General features: G+C 44.7%; 1 protein-coding gene across 1 annotated transcript in view; it reads left to right on the plus strand.

Annotated features, from left to right (window-relative positions):
• Positions 1 to 2,253: 2,253 nt before the first annotated feature.
• The window catches only part of GBE1 (1,4-alpha-glucan branching enzyme 1), a 753,232-nt gene continuing 733,699 nt past the window's right edge, over positions 2,254 to 21,786 (plus strand). The window contains exon 1 of the mRNA XM_085623022.1: positions 2,254 to 2,417. Within this exon, the coding sequence (XP_085479148.1) occupies positions 2,323 to 2,417 (95 nt within the window). The 5' untranslated portion in view covers positions 2,254 to 2,322. The remainder of the gene's footprint in view (positions 2,418 to 21,786) is intronic.

Genomic DNA, 21,786 nt, shown 5'->3' on the forward strand with positions numbered 1-21,786 from the left:
GCCTGGTCCTTGGGTTGGATATGGTGCCCTGCCATTGTCCAAGGAACCTGCTGTAGGCTTCCCCCGATTCCTCTGATCCCTCGTCTGTTAGTCAAAATCACGAGGGAGAGGGCAATATTGATATTGATTTGTCCTTTTCAGTCTATGTGGCATTGGTTTCTTATTGCTGGAACAAGTAGGAGTCATTCCGCTGTATCCCTATCAACTAGTCCCTTTACACTTTTGACCCTTCCTGTTCTCCAACGGTGAAGGCTTGCGGTGTTGAAATGAAAAGGGAGGGGCTTCGAAAGTTAGGTATCCCCCTTTATGTTGCTAATTATATACAAGCTTCAAGAAAAAAATCCATAAGGTGGGCAAATGACCACATTTGGGGATCATTCTCAAAATTGTGTATGGATAAGGGGGTCTCTCCTGTTTTCTGTTCTCCAGAAAATATACTTCTGCTTTTCAATCTATTTGGTCATTTCAACTCTAACACTACAACTGGTAGCCATTAAGTCCTTTCGTACTCCTTGGGGTTCTCTTACGGAGGAGTTTGAGAATTGGGATTCCAGGCTATTCAGAGGTTTTGTTGTTCTGAGGCCTAAAGTTAGAAATGTTTGTCCTTCATGGAATCTACTTTCGGTGTTCCAAATTTTGCAAGGAGCTCAATTGGAGCTTTTGGAGGATGTCGCAACTATTGATTTTAGAAATGTTACCAGGAGTTCCATTTGAGCCTCTGAAGGATGTTGCCTATAAGTGTCTCACCCTGAAGTAGTATTGCTGATAGCCAGTGCTTTAAATGGGCCGGTACTCACCGGTACGGCGTACCGGCACTTTTTAATTTTTGCCCCTTGAGTACTGGAACTTCTCCTAGGACAAGGAGAGTACCGGTACTCATGGGGGCCTTGCCTAGACACAGGTGGTGCTCCTCGTATTAGAAGTCACATATCATCTTCCATATCTCACTGTGCTATTATCCTCACAATGCTCTCAAACGCACACAACAGACATGCTAAACATATATGTGAGGGCTTTAGATCTGATGTCACTTCTTGTGATGCCACTTCCTGTAAAGTCGTGGCTTGTGATGCCACATTCTATGATGTCAATTCCTGTGACGCCATGTGTGATGTCATGTGCTGTGATGTTGTGCGCCGTGATGTCATGCGCCGTGATGTTACTTGCATACTGCCTAACTGGGTTAGTCCCCCCACTTCTTTTTTTAGGACTTGTGCCCTGCCTATACAGAACTTGGTCGTAAACTTCCAGGGTCTGTTCAGACTTGTTTGACTAGAGGCATGACCACCTGATGGGTTGAATGGGGCGGTGTTTCTATCATTGAGTTTTGTGTAGCTGCAACCTGGATGAGTGAATCTAATTTTGTAAATCGTATAGATTAAATTAGGTTCAAGGATCTGAACTGCAGTTTGGTATAAAGGTTTTGTGTAGTGAGAAAAGCATTCGATAGAAGTTTCCTTTTTTAGTATGATCATTTCATGCTCTTTGAATAAATGGGTGCATAGCACGATCTTGGCTGTATATGTCTTTCTTTATGCAGACTAATGCATTGGTATTAGTGAGTAAAGTGGGTGAGGAAGGTAATGCTCAGATTACTTACTGGTAATCTTCTATACTATTATTCCACATTCCTCCTCCCATTACTCACATTAACGGGTGGGTGAGTGTTGATGCTTTTTATTGCAGCGAGAATTGTGGGAGTTTTTCCCTTTATTAATTAGAGTTGATGTTTTCAGTATGGAGGAAGAATTCGAGGGTTACTTGTTCAGTGTGTCTGCTTTAAGGCGTGGCCTCAAACAGCACATAGTGAGGAATAGGGCACGGAATGTGGAACCTTAGCATCGGTCGCCTCGCATGTCACTGTATCAGTCACTCTATGGGCTCATACAACTCAGACTGACCAAATCGCTGAGACTGAATGGTCCTCATTCCCAGTGTGAAAACTGAACTTTCGTCTAAACATGTATTGCACTCTTAAGTTGGTAGTTGAGAGGAAACCGCCGAAAAGTTTCTATTTTGTACTTAAAGAAACTTAGAGGGGGCGGATATAAAGGAATGGTGACTGCTTGACCTTATGCAGGGAGTCGTCCAGAGAAACTATGCCCTGTCTCTCGGACTGGGCAGAGATACAAGCCTCAAGGGGAGTGAGTGACAGGTCCCCACGGGCAGTGACCCCGACGCCTCCTGTCCGAGGGGGGCGGCAGCAGGAGAGCCTATAAATGCGGCGGCGTTGTCACAGCCCGCAACCCCGTCCGCCTCCTCTTAGCTGACAGCAGACTCGCCGATTCTCTCAGGCATCGACTGCTCGGCCTGACTGCTGCTATGGCCGCTGAAGATGCCGTGGTCCCGCCCGAGCTATCCCGGCTCATGGAGACGGACCCGTACTTGAAGCCCTTCGAGACGGACTACATCAGGAGGTATAGTAGACGCCCCCGCCCCTGCACACAGACCCCAGGAGCGGAGAGGAGGAGCAATCACGAAGTCACTACGTGTACTGCGCCTGTGCCAATCTCTCCGCCTCCCTGGGCTGTCACAGCCTACAGCTCGTCCCTTTCAGTGAGACAGATAGGTGAGAAGACGAGCGTGGAGCTGCAGGGCTTTCCGCGCTCTTCATCTTCAGGCAACGCTGCGCGTACATCTAGCTTCCTCTTAAGCGACTAGGGCATCCCCAGTTGACATGTTGTTGGCTCAGGGCAGTAATCGAGCCCCTGGCGAATGCTCGTGCCCTCCTCAAGCGCGCAGCCAGAACGTAGCTGTACAGACCCGAAAGCCCCACCCATTGGCGTGAGAACAGCGCTCCTGTCTGAATGTCACCAAATGGAAACTGCTCTCCTGTCTGAATGTCACCAAAATCCTTAGGACAGCCTACCGCATTCTGCACGTAGATAGTCTGCAGCGGTAACCTTCCTCTGCCCTCTGAACGTTTCCTGGAAAGGGCAGCCGCGCGGGGAGAAGCTAGACTTTAGTCTGACCCTTTTTGCGATACCTCCCGCCTATTAGGCACTCCTAGTTCAGAACCACATATATAGATTAATCTTTTGTTCTGTAAATGCGCACAAACCGGTAGTGTTGCAACCGCACCGTTGGCATCAGTGAAAGCAGACTCTCTTGCGCTCAGAGGAACTGCGCTGTAATGCGTTTCCGAGAGGTTAAACAGCCACTTCCTATTAGTATCCTGCCCTTTCCACGCTCCGCATAGCATCATTGCCACGCTAATGCAATCGAGTGCAGCATAGTTACACTAAGCAAGTAAAAGGGTTGTAGGTAGTGCGATGTTTTTAAGCTTCAATTGCACTTACGTTAAAGTAATCTGAGCACAATGACGCCCAACTATGGATGTGGGCTTCAATTTAAAAAAAACGTAATAAAACCCCTTCAACATTATCGTACGAGACGAAACGGAGTCCATGACCTTGGGCTGCACCTTTCTGCTCGCCTCCTGGGTTTTCAGTGTGATGAATCCTGGCAGCTCATGTGTTACTGCTGCTTTTGTAGGGTGATCCTGTTAGTTTTCGAACTGTTCACCTTTGTCAGCTACCTATTAACTAATTACGGCCAGACCAACTAAGCGTAAATCTCTTTACGTTTAATGACATCAGCATGCATATCCACAACGAACTTAAATTAGTTTCTGCATTGTGGAATTTATTTTAATGCCGCACCAGGATTCAGACTGACTCATCATATGGGATTTTTTTCAGGGTTCGTCTGGTTTATAGTCTGCCAAGTTCACTCAGTTCATTGTCAGAATAACTCTCATCACAATTTAACTTCCACACAATGTATTGTAATGGCAGGAACCAGAGAAAGATTATACCCAGGTTGGGCAAATAGATTTAACCCATTAAGATCGCTAGATGAGAACGACTGACTAATGTCCCAGCATACCTCACCAAAACAGGATACCATTAACATAGAAACTGGTCAGGAGTCCCTGGCAGGGGGAGGTTTAGATAATAGAGGGGGGACATTGGCTACTCCCCTTCCGGCGAAGGAGGTTAGCCAGGTACTCCCAGAGGTGGGCAGGCGCAGGAGCTCATCACATATGTTGGAAGCCCCTTATTACACGTTGAGGGGACGCCCTCACACACCCCCAGGATTACGAGGATTAGCCCTAAATCAAACACAGCAGGGCAAGAACTCTCAGAAGTTACCTCATAGCCCCAAATCTGGGTTACCGATCAATTTCCAAGGGATGTCTGGGACAGGGCCTGTCAAAAGAGTGGAAGAGGGATTGAGAATAATCTCATGGAACATAGCTGGCTTGGCAGGCAAATTTAGAAATGTGGACTGGCAGCAATATATTGCTCATTTCCACATAATTTGCCTGCAAGAAACTTGGGCCACAGATAACTCCCAATTTCACCTGGCAGGATACAAATGCTTCTTTATACCTGCACAAAAAACCTCCTCAGGTCGTGCTAAAGGAGGTCTGTCAATATACGTTGACTTAAATATTGAAGGCTCCTGGTCCAGTGCAGATTGGTTTGCTTGGAATATTCAAGCTCTAGGGTTTAGGAATAAAGGGGTAAGGCTAGTGCTGTTTAATGTGTACAACATTGGCCCCCTAGGAAATGGTAGTCCTACTTTGGGCGAACTAGACCATAGATTGAGTCAAGAGCTGGCACCTGCTAATGGCGCTGCGACCCCACTGACAATAGTAGTGGGTGACATGAACTGTCATTTATGCCCCCTATTGTTTCCCATTAACGCTAATTGGTCAAATTGCCCAGTAGAAAAAGGTCCTCATTTTAGCCATTCATTGAACGGTGTAGAATTAGGAAAGCTCATTTCCTCTCATGATCTGGAGCACACGATTGACTTAATTCCACTGGGGCAAGATGGCACTCTTCCACCCACCTTTAAAGGCAGAGGGTGCTCTTCCTTTATTGACTATATTTTTGTCCCCAGATGCCTAAAGCACCGTATTATCACTGTGGGAATTGAGTGGAGCCCCTTTAGCGACCATAATCCCTTGGTTATGGAGTTTTTTTATCTGCCTAAACGAAAGTGGACCCCAGTTGAGGACATTGCCGAGAGAGCAATAGACCAAGGAAGAAGACTCAGGTGGGCGAAATTAGATGGCGAAAGATTTTACCGGTCCTTAATGGATAAAGTAGTAGTAAAGCTTTATTCGATATAAAAACATATCATAAAAGCAAAACATGACAGCATAAAAACAATGGTCGAAACAAAGCAATTTACAATTCGTATTACCATTAAAAACATTTCATATTTACACGAGATAATCTTAGAATTTATAAAAAATGAAAAAGGGACACTTTACTGTATCGTCAGTTGTTTAGCAGATCTTATGCGCCAAGCCCAGCCTAGGAATTTAGCCAAACAAATGGCAAAAAAGGGTCTTGTATCTGAGAGCAGTATTCTTATAGCTTCCAGATGTGAGCGAGTTCCCAGGCTCCTACAAAGAGGCTTCAACCACCTCCGCCTAGGGGCCATATAGACTCGACACTCAAATAGAAAGTGTGCGACAGATTCGATTTTTAGCTCGCAGAATGGGCAATAGGGTACAGTTTGCAGTGGTGGTTTCCAGGTAGAGGTAAACTGACATAAAGGTAAGACCCCAACCCTGAATTTAAAATATAATGCCCTATCATGTGAACTGTGAATCAAGTCCAAATATGGTTCTCTGGAGGGGATATCTTTAACCATCAAGAAGTTGGCAACAGATCTTGGGTGATTTGATTTACCAAGTCTCTCGTTATCCACCCAAGACCAGTAAGCCTTCTTCAGTTCTTGTTTAGGAGGTGCTGTTTTATTTTCCCACGCAGCTCCCAGACCGAGCTTGTATAATGCCCTCTTGAGCTCTCTGAGCCAGGCGATCTTATGCCAGCCAGATAAGGACAGTACATCTTTTAGGGCGTCTGCATAACTGTGGAGTTCGGGGACGTTCCAAATTCTAGACCATAGTAGTAAGGGGCGTAATTTAGCTTGCTCGCAGATTGGACGAGTACCTGCGTCCAGCAAGAGGGGGATTGTGGGGGTGCTCTGGGGTAGCCTCATCAGATCTTTGTGAAATTTATTTTCTAGGTGGGCCAAAGTATCCACTCTCTGGGTACCCCAAAGTTCTGCGCCATACAGTGCTGCACTCACAACCCTACCCCTATAAATATCAAGAAGTGCCCCAAGAGGTTTTATGGAAGATGCACGCTGCTCTTTAAGTAAAGCACCAACAACCCTCTTATGGGTTAGAAACACTTTTTGGTGATGGGCCTTCCAGCTCATACTATCACAAAGACGTATGCCTAGATAGTCAAATTCTTTGACCCGTTCTAATGTGACAGAGTCTAGAGTGGGGGGGTTTAACAGATTTCTTAGGAGGGTTGAGGACAAGAAATTTGGTCTTGCCAATATTTATGGCCAATCCCTTGGTGTCACAGAAGGCCTTGAAGCTGGAAAGTAATGACTGTATGCCTGCAGGTGATTTCGAAATCAGGAGGGTGTCGTCCGCAAACAGGAGCGTCGGGATTTTCCTTCCAGCCAGGGATGGTGCATCTGCAGGATGTTGAAGAAGGTGCTCCACCACTCCATTGACGTAAAGCGAAAACAGAGTGGGGGCAAGCACACACCCCTGGCGGACGCCCCTGTCTACTGGAATACACGGGGTTTTTTCTCCCTGGGCACCCCATCTGATTTGGGCAAAGTTGTTTTCATGGATTTTTATCAGCAAGGCCAACAAATAGGGAGGTAGACCTAACTCGTCAAGGACCTTCCACAATAATGCTCTTGGAACCAGGTCGAAGGCTGTTTTTAAGTCTATGAAGACTAAGTATAAGCTGCCCCCTCCTAGCACCACTACCTTCCAATAGAGCATTAAAAGGCGGAATGTCTGCTCGACGGTGCCTGTCCCTGATCTAAAACCCGCTTGGAAATCAGACAATATCTGATTTTCATCCACCCACTCCAGAATCCTGCCCAATACCACTTTCCCCGCTACCTTTTGCGTCGAATCCAGCAAACTGATGGGTCGGTAATTGGCTGGGTCTTCCCTGCTACCCTTCTTGAAAATGGGGACTACTTCAGCGCCCCTCCAAGAGTCAGGGAAAGACCCCCCCAACATAACCTCATTAAGAAGAGCAGCAATTAATCTGTTCCAAAATGGGGGATTATTTTTTATCAAGTCGCCCGGGATCCCATCAGGTCCTGCCGCTTTGTTAGAAACAATACACCTGATTGCCTTCTCTACTTCCAAGGTGGTAAATAGGACTTCATTTGGTGGGAAATCTGTGGAACTGAGCCTTGGGAGCGGGTCTGGTTGCGGAGGCCCTGTCTGAGCCGAATACAATTTCGAAAAGTGGGCAAGCCAGGCAACACCAGGGATATTACAAGTCAGTTGTTGATCAATGGGCTTGTCTCTTGATCTTAGCAAGTCCCAGAACCCCTTAGCATCTTTCCTTGTGCTCGCCTCCGTTAGGTCACGCCAAAAGTTGAAATCATATGTCCGCTTGGCCTCAGTCACAGTTTTCCTATACAGTTTCCTTGCAGACCTGATGGTAGCTTGGTCTTTTCCTTTAACTGCAGCAACAAGATCACCCTTAGCAAGTCGACACTTGGCTGTGAACCACTTTTCACTTGTTCTCAGGGCCCCCTTTGAAGCAGTTCTGGAGCTGGGTTTGGGAATGATGAACAGCCCACTTAGTGCCGTTACAGTCTCCGTAAATAACGATAAAAACATCTTGCTATCGCTATTCGTGCTATCAAACCTAGATTCAGCCTGTAGTAAGATGGTTTCAGCTTGTGACATCCTAGCCTCATCCGCTGAGACTCTTGCCCATTTAAGACGTCTGCCACAGTTTGAGGGAAGAATCTCATGTGAAGCTTTCCATAACTGATTAGTGGTTTCTTGAGACCCAGTTTGCCAGGGGACAGAAATGGTTAAAGCGAGGGGGTTGTGGTCGCTGTCACAGGTCTCTAAAACCTCCATGTCTTGATGATATGGCCAGAGGTTATAGTTGAGCATAACAAAGTCAATTCTGGATGAGTGGCCCGTCCTATTGTATGTATGGGCACCCATGGGATCTGATTTAGAACGCCCATTCGTTGCTCTCAAGTTATGCTCCATGCAAAGAGCATTTATATCGATCGCCTTTTGTGTCCATTTAGGGATCGGTTCGAGGTTCAGAATAGGGATGCCCCTCCTGTTATCCTCCTCGTTGGTATCCAGAATATCTTCTTTGGCTAAAGGCTCAAAACAGCAATTAAAATCGCCTGCCAGCAGGACGAGAGAGTCGGCGTCACAGGCAGACAGGTAGTTACTTAAGCCTAAAGAGTTTAGAGATCCTCCGTTCCTATTGCCCCTTAAGTAGAGATTAAATAGTTCTAGTTTCCTTCCCCCTTTGTAGTGCACTGTTAGCCATTGAAGGACAGGTGTTTCGGTGGTCCTTTGAGAAACACTGAGATCTAGTGCTATGTTGATCCAGATGAGAAGACCACCGGATGGGCGTCCTTTAGAACCTTGGTGACATACAGCCGGAACATAGAAGGTCGAAAACCCCACTCTATGTCTAGGTTCCTGGCACCATGTTTCCTGTAGCAAGCAAATGTCATAGGGAGCCAGGAAGGTGTTCCATTCCGGGTTATCAAAGTTACGTACAAGGCCAGCCACATTCCAGCTTAAGACCCTCAGTGAAGAATCGCCTGGGGAGGCAACTCCATCAGGCAGGTCGATCTCCATTGGATTAGATTGTACTGGAGGAGGGGGGATCGAACAGGGGCTGTCTGGCCTCGTTTCCACTCTTTTGCAATCTAAAATGGCCATTTTGATCGGTTCCATGGCCCGGGGCAAGAGAGTCAGAATCCCGGCTTGGCTAGTTGGAGGGCCGTTGGTTGGATTTCCAATTATGTCTATAACATGTGGAGACAATGCTTTTTCTAGTTGTGGGCATGCTGGGAACATAGAAAGTCAATCGACCTCCTCCAGGCCTCCAAATCTATTGTAGGTTGAAAGGCCATTCCAGTGTAAAAGAGTATTCTTTTGCCTCATGGGATGGGTGTTCCATGGGTGGAGCTGCACCAAGGACCAGTTATCCGCTTGGGTATGCAATTGGCGTGGGGGGTAAAAATAGGATAGCGGCCTTGGTATGACTAAAGAATCTTCACTAGTTGGCCAGGAACAGATATGGTGCGCCGTATGTGGGTCTTCAAAAGTTACAACTACACAGTCCCCTTGCTTAGATTTCTTGGTTGGGCCCACCCAGGATATTCTACGGACCATCATTACTCGGCTTCTTTTGCCATTGGAAATCGGTCTGTTGACGTTAAGCCAGTGCATAGTTTTATTTTTCAATGACCAGTGGTTTTCGTGTTGGTCAGTGCCAATCACAGGGACGCCTGTCAACACGACCACATAGTCATTGGCCTCTGGTGGAAGGTCTATATAGCCTCCTCTAAAATTTTCTTTTGGACGAGGACCCTGGGTTTCTGTAGGCTGGGGTCTGGCAGATGCTACCAGGTTTGGGTTTACTTTTCCAGGCTTAGAGTTCCGTGTGGGAATCTGCGGTTTGGTAGCCTGAGGTTTAGCGGTTATGGAAACTTGATCCACAGCCACAGTCTTCGGCTTAGGAACAGGCCTTACAGCAACAGGTACTGGTGGGGGGTGCTGCTCAGCTTGCAAAACAGGGGCTGGCGAAAGTGGGTCGGACAAGGACACGCCCTGGTTTTCGAGACTTCTCAGGCCAAGAGTGGCCAGAGCAATAATGCTCTTCTCCATCTCGAGTAGATTGTTTTCTATCCTAGACAATCTTAAGTCGAGTGGTGAGAGAAGTTTTTTTAATGTTTCCCAGACTTGATCTATAAATTCCTTATCATTCCTTCCCTGGTCTTGTACCTGCGCCCCCTCGTCTACTGGGGTGGTGTTGGCTGGACCCTCTCCCATACTTTGGCATACTGACTGTGTGCTCAAGGAACCCTCAGGTAGAGCATTACGTGCCTGAGTGTTGGTCATTGTGAGCTGGTGGGAGACTGTGACCTTTGCCTTTTTACGAGAGTAGGCTGAGCGTGATTGGCGTTTTCTTTTGGGTTGTGCACCACTAACACGGGAAGTAGTTGGGAATACTTGGGAAAGGGGATTAAGGGTGGGGGTCTGGGCGTGAGAAGGTGCAGCGAGACTTAGCTCTTCTGTAATGCGTGATTGTTCTAAGGGCGGAGTGAGGGTGGAAGTAATCGGGGGCTGGTGTAAATCAACCTGGGTGGTAATACTATTTGGGCAGGCAGGGCGTGCTGGAGTGACAGCAGAGGCTATATGTCCTAGGGATGATTTCTTCGAGAGGGCAATTACCTCAGACAGCCTACGTGCAGCTACCAATTCTAGGGATACCCGGGTTTGAAGTTTAGATATTTCTTCATCGATGGCTATATTTGTGCGGGTGATGAAGTCGTCCATAGGGCCACAGATTTGTGAACCACCTTTGAAGGCTTTGCTACGTGTCATCCTAGTACTCATGGTGCTTACGATGAGATCAGGGTCGTCACTCGACTTACTAACTAGGAAGCTTCAGTTTAAGCTTACCTGTCTCAGCACGATGATACAATAACAAGCAGGTTAGGAGCAATAAGGGGGGTGGGCCAGGGCCGTCCTCTGCCGTCCTCGAACGGCCTCAAACGGCCCGCTCTTAGCCCGGTCGTTGCCCCGCGCGCGTCCCGCGTGCGCGTTGTCCACACAAGCTATGAAGGAAAAACAAGAGGAAGGGGCGGGAAGAGGACCAGCTGCGGCCGATCCACGCCGCTAGGAATGCTGGTCCTCGCAGTCCCGCCTCTACCCCTGTTGACCAGATGACAGCTTGCAAGGGGCGCGTTGGTGCTCAAAGCACGTGAAGGGAGGCTGACAGGATATTCCCCAGAGAGAGTCTAAGCCTACGAGCGGCTCCCGCGAAGCGGGGGCCGCGAGGCGTGGCGAAGTGGCCAGACAGCAACAACACAGGAACAGCGCTTCTTTGCAGGAAGGGTCCCAAGGCTCACTCACTCCACACAGATTTTTAAAGAGGAGGAGGAGGGGGCGGGAAGAGGACCAGCTGCGGCCGATCCACGCCGCTAGGAATGCTGGTCCTCACAGTCCCGCCTCTACCCCTGTTGACCAGATGACAGCTTGCAAGGGGCGCGTTGGTGCTCAAAGCACGTGAAGGGAGGCTGAAAGGATATTCCCCAGAGAGAGTCTAAGCCTACGAGCGGCTCCCGCGAAGCGGGGGCCGCGAGGCGTGGCGAAGTGGCCAGACAGAAACAACACAGGAACAGCGCTTCTTTGCAGGAAGGGTCCCCTTGGGATGTATTGATAAATGTCTAGACTTGTCAGTTGAGGGGGCTAGTTTAACCCACGCTTTTGGCCAATTTACCAAACTGGTGGACGGATTGTTGCGCACCAAGGCTCCAGCAAAGACCATCCCAAATTTCCCGAGATGGTTTGATGGGGACTGTACACGAGCTCTGGGGGATTTAAAAAAAGCCCTCAGCAGTAAACCCAGGGACCTACCAAAAGTCCACATGTGCAGACTAAATTACAAGAAGGAACTTAAAAGAAGGAAAGTCGCGCTGCAGGGGGAAGCGTGGGCGGCTTTGAGGGAGGCCTCTGAAAATAGGAATGTAACGGAATTTTGGAAAATAATAAATACCCCTTGTTTTCAGGACAAAGCATCTCCCTCAGCTGCCACAAACATCCTCCCGGAACAGTGGACAGCGTATTTTGAGGGCTTGTATAACCATGGGGAGGGGGACAGTATAGAGGAGAGGTGGGTGGCTACGCAGGGACAGTTCCTAGAGTTTACGCTGGAAGAAATAGTTTTGGGCATAGAGGGACTAACCAAAAACAAAGCCCCGGGTCCTGATGGGACCCCGCCGGACCTGTTTTTGAGTAACGTAGAATTATGGGCCCCCATTTTAACCAGAGTAATAAATGCTGCTATTATGGTGGGTTTGCCTAGGTCCTGGTCGTCAGCCATTATAGTACCCATTTTATAGAAGGGTAACAGAGATAACCCCCAATGTTATCGTCCAATCTCCCTGATAGACGTTCCGGCTAAAATTTTAGGAAGAGTCCTACTGAAAAGACTGATCGATTGGGCTGAGGATACTATTATTATCTCGGATGTTCAGTATGGCTTTCGGTCAGGTAGGTCCACTACCGACCAATGCCTGAACCTCTACATGTTGGTCGCCAAATATACAAAAGCCAGTAAAGAAGCCATCTACTTGGGATTTATGGATTTGGCTGCGGCCTTTGACCACGTAAATAGGAACAAGCTCTGGTTAATGTTGAGTCATTTAGGGGTTGACCCGGGTATTATTTGCACGCTGAGGGAACTGCACAGAGAGACCTCTGCCAGAGTGCGTTATAACATGGATGGGGGGTTGACTGATCCTTTTAAATGCACTAGTGGTGTCAGGCAGGGTTGCATACTGGCCCCTTTTTTATTTTCCATATATATAAATAGTTTAGAACAATTTTTAATTAATTTAAAAACAGACTGTCCAAGGGTAGGTACACGCAACATCCCGGTGCTGCTGTATGCAGACGACGCGGTCCTTTTGGCACGCACCCCTAAAAGTCTTCAGATTTTAATCGACGGGTTTGTTGAATTTATGGGTGCACTAGAACTGTCTGTCAATTTAAAAAAATCGTATGTGATGACAGCAGGTCACAAACCCCGGACCAGCTTTACTTATAAAATCGGGAATCACACGCTAGATAGGGCGCAATCTTTCTCATATCTAGGTGTGCTGTTTGATGAGGGCCTGAAATTTGCCCCACTGATACAGGAAAGATGCGGCAAATTGGCGGCATCAACAGGGGCAATAGCAGGATATGGGAGGAGAGTTGGGCGCTGGTCCCCGGAACAATCAATGAACCTGTATAGCTCGATGTGTTGTTCTAGAGTCACGTATGGTTCAGAAGTATGGGGCTTTATAAACCTTGACCCACTGCAGAGGGAAGAAAACAAAATTTTTCGCTCAATCCTAAAAGTCCCTAATTGCACATCTGCTTTTATCGCACACAGAGAATTGGGAAGACCCTATTTAGAGGATCTGATTAAACTCAGACCAATCCTGGCGTGGTTAAAAATTTGGTGTAACCCGGAAGCTGTACTAAGCAGACAGATCCTAACAGATTGTCTAGGGAGGGATAAAAGCCTAAACATCCCATGGCTGAATTACGTGAAATCTAGCCTGGATAGTATGGGCCGAAATGATTTGTACCTAAACCCGTCAAGGATTACCCTACAGGACAAGAAGACCCTTAAGAGAAATTTTTGGGACCAAAGATCTCTTGTCAGATCCATTGTGGAAGGGGCTAAACCCTCAGTGATCACTCACAGCAGACTCGAAACTAATGACGGGATTGAACCTTACCTATGTGTTGTGTATAATGCCCAAGACAGGTTTTTAATGGCACGTTTTTAGGCTCAATTTTTTACCTTTTTTACTAGCTGAACCAGCTGGTTTTAGTCATTCAATTGAGCAGAAGGGTGCCTGCGGTTGCGACAATAAGTCTCCGCAGGACACCCTTCATTTTGTACTTCTATGCCCCTGGTATGCAACCCCAAGACGCAGATTTTTAAAGGAGATTTTAAAAAAGTCTAGGTTTATCCATGCTAAAGATGCACTGATCTTTTTACAAAGGGCCAGTGACCCACTAACCTTATGCTCTGTTATCAGTTTCCTGAAATTTGCACTAAGACTCAGGATAACTAGAGGATAGTTCTGTTAACGACCTTCTAGGATTTCCCATTTTCCAATAGCGATCAGGTTTTTTATGATGTTTGTACAGTGATAATGAATTTTATGCTTATAGTCTCATTCAATGTTCTTGTATATTGATGTAACGCTTTTTTTCAAAATTGTATTATAATGTACTCTTTTATGATGGTTTTTAACCACCGAATAAAGAACAATTGATGATGATATTGTAATAGCCTTTATATAGCGCTTACTGCTGCTGACGAGGCATCAAAGCACTTTTTTCGGTGAGTAGCACGCTACCCCGGAACTGATAAACGATTTGTGGTGAATTAGTATAGTGAAAATATGAAAGTAATTTGAGTGGTGGATATGTTAGTCAGTTATTTGGATTGAGAAGGATAGTGGAAGGAGGGAAAAAGGTTTACATTTATATAGCGCTTGCTATCTTTGATGGGGTGTTGAAGCGCTTTTTCGGCGAGTAGCACGCTACTTCGGAACCCATAAAGGATTAGTGGTAACAAAGTTCTCCTTCTGGGTCCCTGAAACAGAGTCTGATAAAGCCATTTACATTAGGCAGAGAGAATGGAACGAAGGGCCGGATGTCCTAACACAAAATGCTCAAAAGTGGTAGGAGATTGCGCACTTTTTGTGACTCAATACTGATTTGTCAAATTGACGTATGCACTATTAGGCCATTTGACAAAATCGCCATTGGGAGTGTTTCGTAATTCGAATGACCTCATTACTGTTCATGAGGTAGGTTGCAAATTGCGACTCACTCCGATTGAATGGCATCTCAAGGATGGTGGCCTGCTGGGGCCAGGAGATTACATGCCTGTAATAAGATTGAAATTAAGATTTTTGTTTTCTTAAATAAAACATTTTATTGTTAAAGGAAAGAGGTCTACATAAAAAATGCTCATCTTAAGCTGTTTAGGAGTTGACACTGGTCCACTGATTGACTACTCTCAAACAAAATGTTTTTTTTTTTAAATCACAAAACGGAAAGGAACCTGTAGAGACCCCTTTCCCTTTGCAATTGGGTTGCCCTTCCTTCGCGTTACTGTGAACTTATCAGTGGTTTCCAAACAAAATTGTGGCTGCAACCCATTGATGCATACATTGGCATAGCTAGGCCTTTGGCCACCTGTGGCTGTCCCTTTGTTTGCCGCCCTATGGCGGCCGCATGTAAGAGCAGGGGGGAGGGGGGTGATGGCGATTATTCCTCCTGTGACAGCCACAGGTGGGAGCAGGGTGGGGGTCTGCCTTCCTCAAAAGTTGTGCCCCCTCCTTGCTACACTGCTAGATACAGAGCATTTGTAATACCAGTTTGAAAGGGATGCCCCAAGCACATGTCATCCAAATTTTGGTTCAGTGTGCATCTCTAAAATATATTGTGATTCAGTGAGTCCTTACCAAATCTCACAATGGATTTAGTAAATACTAAAAAGGAATTTGGTGGTTGAAACTTTGTGATTTAGAGACCCTCGAGGGTTATGACTGCTTGACAGCTTCATGTATCTGACCCAAAATGCTCTCTGTAGATATCACTGGTCAACCTCTAGCATATCAAGCAACTCTCTGGGGCAGAATAGGCAATAACCTCCCAAGGATCCAAGAAAAATAAATAAATAAAGATTGCTGTCTGTGGGGGCCTTTAATTTGTATCCCTCGTGAGTTAACCTCACAAGTCGCTTCTGGGTCTGACCTGTCTAGCCCATTGCTCTTGGTCCTTTGGCTGCAAAGTGTACCATGAACCATCAGCGGATTCTCTTTCCCAGTTTTCATTCTTGGGAGCTAAGGAATATTTTCAGACCAGGTGAACTCGGTGCTTAGCCCACAAAAACACCAGGGCAGCAAACTTACATTCCCGTGGCTAGTGGGTCATGCATCTGATCAAGCCCATAGAGACCACTCAGGACAAAGCAGATTCAAGCTCCACATGATCACTGTCTGCTGTTGATGAGAACAAGGGACAAATAACTTGGACATTCTCAAACATTTTGATTAAATCTGTACTCTGCTGAGCACCTGGGGCATAATCCTCAATGGGGAGGAATAGTTTTTTTGTTGTTTTTTTGTAGAGTCAGTTTAGAAGAATACATTTAGATAATTAAATGGAATTGGCTTGCACCTTTCTTTATGAATTACTGCTGAAGTTCGGTTTACTAATTTAACCAATTAGACATCAAACCAGTCTGTGTCAACATCCCTGCACCACACAGGACAGCTGCTTCGTATTGTAATACTCTGCATCATAAACATCCCTCTCAGGTACAGAGTAACCAACTCCTTACCACTGCCCAGAGCAACAGAATCTGCAAAACCCTATGTTTCTCCAGGTCTAATGTACCACATTCCTTGGCAAATGCGCTGCCCGTGTCAAGAGACCCTATGTAAGGGACTGTCCAAATGGAATGCCAAATGGCTGTTTGAAGCTATCTAATATGTGGAGAGTTTCTGATTCATATAATAAACCACACAATGAACACCCCACATTGGACCAAGTGTGGTTGTGAACCCCACGAGCCATCCCAATAAACCTTGGAAAACTCCAGATGGGAATCTCAGGTGCTTGAGCTCAGAAACCACCGTTTTTCTTTAGTTAGAAAAGCAAAAAAAGTGGTGGAGTGCCTGAATTAATCGTATCCAGTGGTCCTTACTCTGCTACTTTCCGGTCTATCACTTTTTGGCCACTCTGCCACCTGAGACAGAGCAGCCCTCTGTACATCAGACGTGGTTGTGCCTGACTAGGAACAGTCAATCCGGAACTGCCAGCCCAGGTCCCCTCAATATGGGATCTGTCAAACACCATTCTGGGTTGGGGGCAATAGGGCAGACAGGGTTTACTGTACCCACAGTTGTAGTTGAGGGGTTGTAGTCCTGGGGCCCAGCCTACCATTGCTTTGCAAATAGACCAAGCACATCCTTATCTGCACTTGATTCTTAGGGAAATGAGAGCGAGCAGTCACAGGCTTCTCATTGAGATAGTGTGGGCGGAGGGAGGGGAGAAATGCACAGAACTCAACAGCCATCCAACAGAAACAATAGAGTAATGTCCAGCCCAGCACTTATCATTTATCTAAAACGCTCAGACAGCAGAAATAACTATTGTTCAAGCTAATGGAAAGGTCCTACAGAGTTGCAAACTAAGTTTAATTCAACAGTGAGGCGCTACACTCTCTTCTCAGTATCCCTCTTCCCCCTGCTGTAGTCCAGATCTTGTATCTACAGTCCCCAGCACATTATAGGTTTGGGCACGATTAGCCAGGGATGAAGAAGGCTCCAATAACCTCACAGGTAAAGTGTGAAATTCAGTTACCACTTTGTGGCAAAAAGTCTTAATGTGCAGCAGTCCCGTCTACATGTATTTAGTTTCTTGTCCCTGGTGCAGCCCTCATTTTACCTGCTGATTATGGTAGCAGTCTGGTTGTGCGGCAGGTGCACTCCAGCTCCTACCCCAAGGACGGTGGATCCTCTCTGGGTGAGGCCAGGGCAGCAGCCTTGCTTGGGTTGATATTTGTAGAGCACATTGATGAGGAATAACAGTGCAGCAGCACTTGTCCTCTGTTGTGGCCCTCCAGGCCAGCTGGGGACAGGTGTTCTGGTGTGGCAGTTGCAGCTTCGAGGTAGAATCCCTTGCAGTTGTGTCTTCTGGCAGCTGTAGCCTCCAGGCTGGTCACGGCTTTTTATTTTGGCGGAGAGAACTTTCACTCGCAGCATCAGCAGTAGCACCACCAGTCTGCTAAGCCTGTGGGAAACTGCTTGGCGGCATGGAATACTTCTTCTGGTACAGTTTTAAGCAGCTTACAGGGGACCTGCTCAAAGCAAATGTGGGTACCCTCCATGACACTGGTAACTCCTGGCTTCTTTCTCCGACAAATCAACCTTTCTTGAGTTGCTCCCAATGACCGGGATATGCTGGACTACTCCTCCTGTACAGGCTTTCCTCTTGCAGGGTTATACATACTCCTGTCTTTCAGCAGGCTGGCGTGCAGCCTTTTCTTCACTTCCTAAATGCCTTCAGCTCCACCAGCAGAAAGTGTATACTCAAGGTGATGTCCCCTCTTCTCTGGGTGAGTACTTATTTGGCAGACTCGAGCCCAGTTTGGACAGCAGCACTTTGAGAACTCTGTGGAGCACAGCCTTCCTTTGTCAAGAGTAACCCAGGACTGGAAGAAAGTGGGGTTATCTGAATTCCTCTTTTATACATGTTTTCTTGAAAATGCAATGTGGAGCCACTGTCTAAAATTTCAGAATCGATTTGGGTTGTCTTTCAAATGTCATTCCGATGCCACTATGCAGTCACTGCCATTGTGCAACATTATGACATACAGCAGGTAGATAGGAGGCTGGCTTCAAGTCTGCGTATCCAGAACATACACACAAATAAGTGCTAGATATATGCTCCTGTCTGCCATTATTCCCTTTTTTTTTAAGTAAAAGAAAATGTTTATTAAAGTGAATAATACAACATAATATTATACAAAGAAGTTTGGTTATAATATCAAAGAAGGAAAAAAGAAAATACTTAAGGATAAACCAAGTCTGGTAGCATATACAAAATTGTAACCTTAGATCTATTAAACCCACTTAAATATTTATCGTTATAAAGTACGAAATGTCAACGAGGCTTTAAAACTTCTTGTTCCATTGGAGTCTGCATAAAAGAATGTTTCACATCAATATCAATAAACTTTGTGACGGGACCATAACAATAAGCGTTTCCTAACAAGAGAAATGGGATACACAAAAGCTGTATCTAGTCTATGATTATGGCAAACTAAATACCACTAAGCTTGAAAGAATAGCTTGGATACATTTTCCAATTCTTGGTAATTTGTTGAAATACTACTGTTATCGGCAAATCCAAAATGTATACTTTTGAAGAACAGTTGTCCCAGTCCTCCGATAGAGTACATAGAAAAATATTAGTTATGTAAAAAGAAACTGTAAAATCAAATATTAAGTTAATCTGATCCCAAATACACTTTCAAAACTCATGAACAAAAGGATATTTAAAAAGTAAATGTTTTAAATCGGCATGTATTGAGGAGCAAGACCAGCATGTATCTGATACATCAGTGTTCATCCTGCGTAAAGTTTTGGTAGAGAGAAGTCATATATATATATATCTGTGTTGTGTTAGCTGCTCTAGAAGTTTTTCTAATTTTATTCCAGGTGTGAATGGACTATTCCCCACCCAAATCTTGCTCTCAGGTTAATTCTACATTAATTTTGTCTCTAGTGATACTGGGTGTGCGCAAGTAAGAATATATGATGGAAGCCTTAGGACTTGTGTTACTGAGATTATGGATTTGATTGACCGTTGTGGGAGCAGGGAGAGGAGATTAATTGAACTGAGCATGAGCAAGACATAAAGCGTTTTTTAATAATTGATATTTGTTCCGAAAGGAGGGAAGCCAAAACAAGATGAGCATGAGAAAATTACATAACTGTATCATTGTTGAATAATTGATTTTCCCACATTAGACCTTTTAGTCTCCAAACTTTCCAATAAAAAGGTTTATCTTTAAGAAGTATGAATTTGTTTTGCCATTTAGCGGGCTTGAGAAATGGTTCAGAATCCGTAGGCTGACATGACAAAACCGATTTTAATAGTTTACTCGAGTACTTAAAAATGGGAGTGAATAAATGTTGAGGTTTACGAGTGAAAGACCAATATTATTGAAAAGAGAAATGAAGGAGGTAAGATTGTTCAAGTGAGACCCAGAGTGGGGAAACCAATGAAAAATCTGTGATCCACTTAGAGGATTGACGTAACAAACTCTTTGTGATAATTAGGGAAATGGGGGAAATTTACCCCTCCTTCTAGTTTCGGATTCATATGTTTTGGTAATGACATGCAGGCTCTTTTATTGCTCCTGAGAAAAGAGGATAGTATGGAATTGATTTTCTTAAAGACTTAAATTGTATAGCAATTAGTATGTTAGAAATGATGTAAAGTATGATGGGGAGAACATCATTTTGAGAGTATCACAACGGCCCCACCAGGAGAGATTGAGAGGGTGCCATTTATCAGTTCAAGCGGACAACTTCAGTAAACATTTTTCTATATTTAATGAAATTGATGTTTTAATTGATGGGGTAAAATATAGCCCCAAGTATTTTATATGTTGAGGATTCCATACAAAATTGGACACAATAAAATCATCTTTAAACGTAAATTTGGTTAAGGGTAAAATCTTGCACTTTTCATTATTTCGTTTGTAGCCGGAAACAAAGGAGTATGAAGTTACTACTTGTAGAAAAGCAGGAAGGCGAGATTGGGGTTGTGAAAGAAATAATCGAATATCCGCATATGCTGCGAATTTAATTTGTAAATTATTAGATTTGAAACCGTGAACTTTTGGATTTTGTCGTATTTTAGAAAAAAAGGTTCCAGTGCTAGATTAAAGATACAAGGAGATAGGGGACATCCTTGTGTGACACCTCTGCCTAGAGTAAAATATGAGGAGGTTAGGCCATTAGCAAAATTTGCCGCTTTAGGGTTTAAAGAATGAAAAGAGATTAAAGTTACATTTTTTGGACCAAACCATTTAAGTGTTTGAAAGAGAAAAGGCCAATAAACCTTATCAAATGCTTTCTCTGTGTCTAGTGCAATTGCAGCTATAGAGTCAGATTTATGGGAGGTTGTGAACACTATGTAAAAAAATAAATGGGTGTTATCTGTAATGAAACGTCCTCTAACAAAAGTATATTGCTCCTTGTCAAGAAGAAGATTCCAGCCTCCAGGCCAAAGCTTTGGAAAAGATTTTGTAGTCCATATTTACTAAATAAATTGGCCTATATTTTCTACAATAATGGAGGTCTTTACCTTCTTTTGGAATTAGGCAAATTAAAGCATCCAGAAAGGATCCAGAAGATTTACCAGTATGTGAAAAGGAAGTTATGAGAGCAGTCAATTTTGGAAGGACCAACAGAGAAACATTTTTTTTTTTTTTACAGTAAATCCATCTGGGTCTGGAGTAGGCCTGGGCGGTAAATTCCGTTCCGCTCGCGGAATTTGCTGGATTTCGGTAATTTCGCGTTCCGCGGAGAACGCAAGATTGGCCAAAATTCTGCTTTCCGCGACTTCGCGAAATTTTTTCTTGTTCGCGTTCTCAAAATGCATGTTCGCGAGATATTTCTCCCCGAGCACGCAAACCGCAATTGTGAACAGGAAAAAAGCATCGCGAACAAGCAATTCCGCGTGTTCGCGGAATTTCTGCATGTTCGCGGAGATTTTTTACCGTTTCGCGGAGATTTGCGTAACGCGATTATGCAAATTCCGCCCACCCCTAGTCTGGAGCCTTATCTTTTTTGAGTGTATACAATCCTGTATGTAATTCGTCATGTGAGTAATCGAATTCTAATGGGTCAAGGTTTAGCTATGTATTAATGGATTTCTTGATAGTAGAAAGGTAGTCTACAATCTCAGTATTCGAAGGCAAGGTTTCCAGTATATATAAAGATTTATAAAACTGAAGAAACTCTTGTAAGATTTCTGAATCTTTATATTTGGAACTCTGTTGAGCATCTATAATTGATTCAATCTTAAGCTTATTGTGTTTGCCCTTGAGATAATTTGCCTGATTTATTCTGACACCCCATAGAAATTTGCGCTAGATAATGAAGCATTATCAGTGTATTCCTTATTAAAGTAAGTTGCTATAAGCTCATATAAGCATGCTTTCGACTTGGAAATGTAATAGGAATGTTCCAGTCTCTTTATTTTTGGAAAAACGTTCAGTGGCAAGTTAGCGGGCATTCTTTTTTTTTTTTCTTTAAACATAGTTGATAATAAAGGGGCACATGCATAAAAGTTTCATTTTGTGATGACCAAATAGCAATAATTTTTTATTTTTTTTTATATTTTAGAAATTGAGATTTGGTTATCGCAAAATGCAATGCAACACAAAAGAGAGCAAATAGTGCTTCTCTAATTGCAATTCCATAAGAATCGCAATTAGGGAATCGCTATTTGCAAATGCGACTCCATTCTTTCCTATGGGCCTCAAGGCCTATAGGTGAGAATGTTCATGCATTGCCAAAATTGCGATTACCTAATTGGTAATCGCAAATTAGGTACTGCAA

Source organism: Triturus cristatus, chromosome 8 (assembly GCF_964204655.1).
Source record: "Triturus cristatus chromosome 8, aTriCri1.1, whole genome shotgun sequence".
Taxonomy (NCBI): Eukaryota; Metazoa; Chordata; class Amphibia; order Caudata; family Salamandridae; genus Triturus; species Triturus cristatus.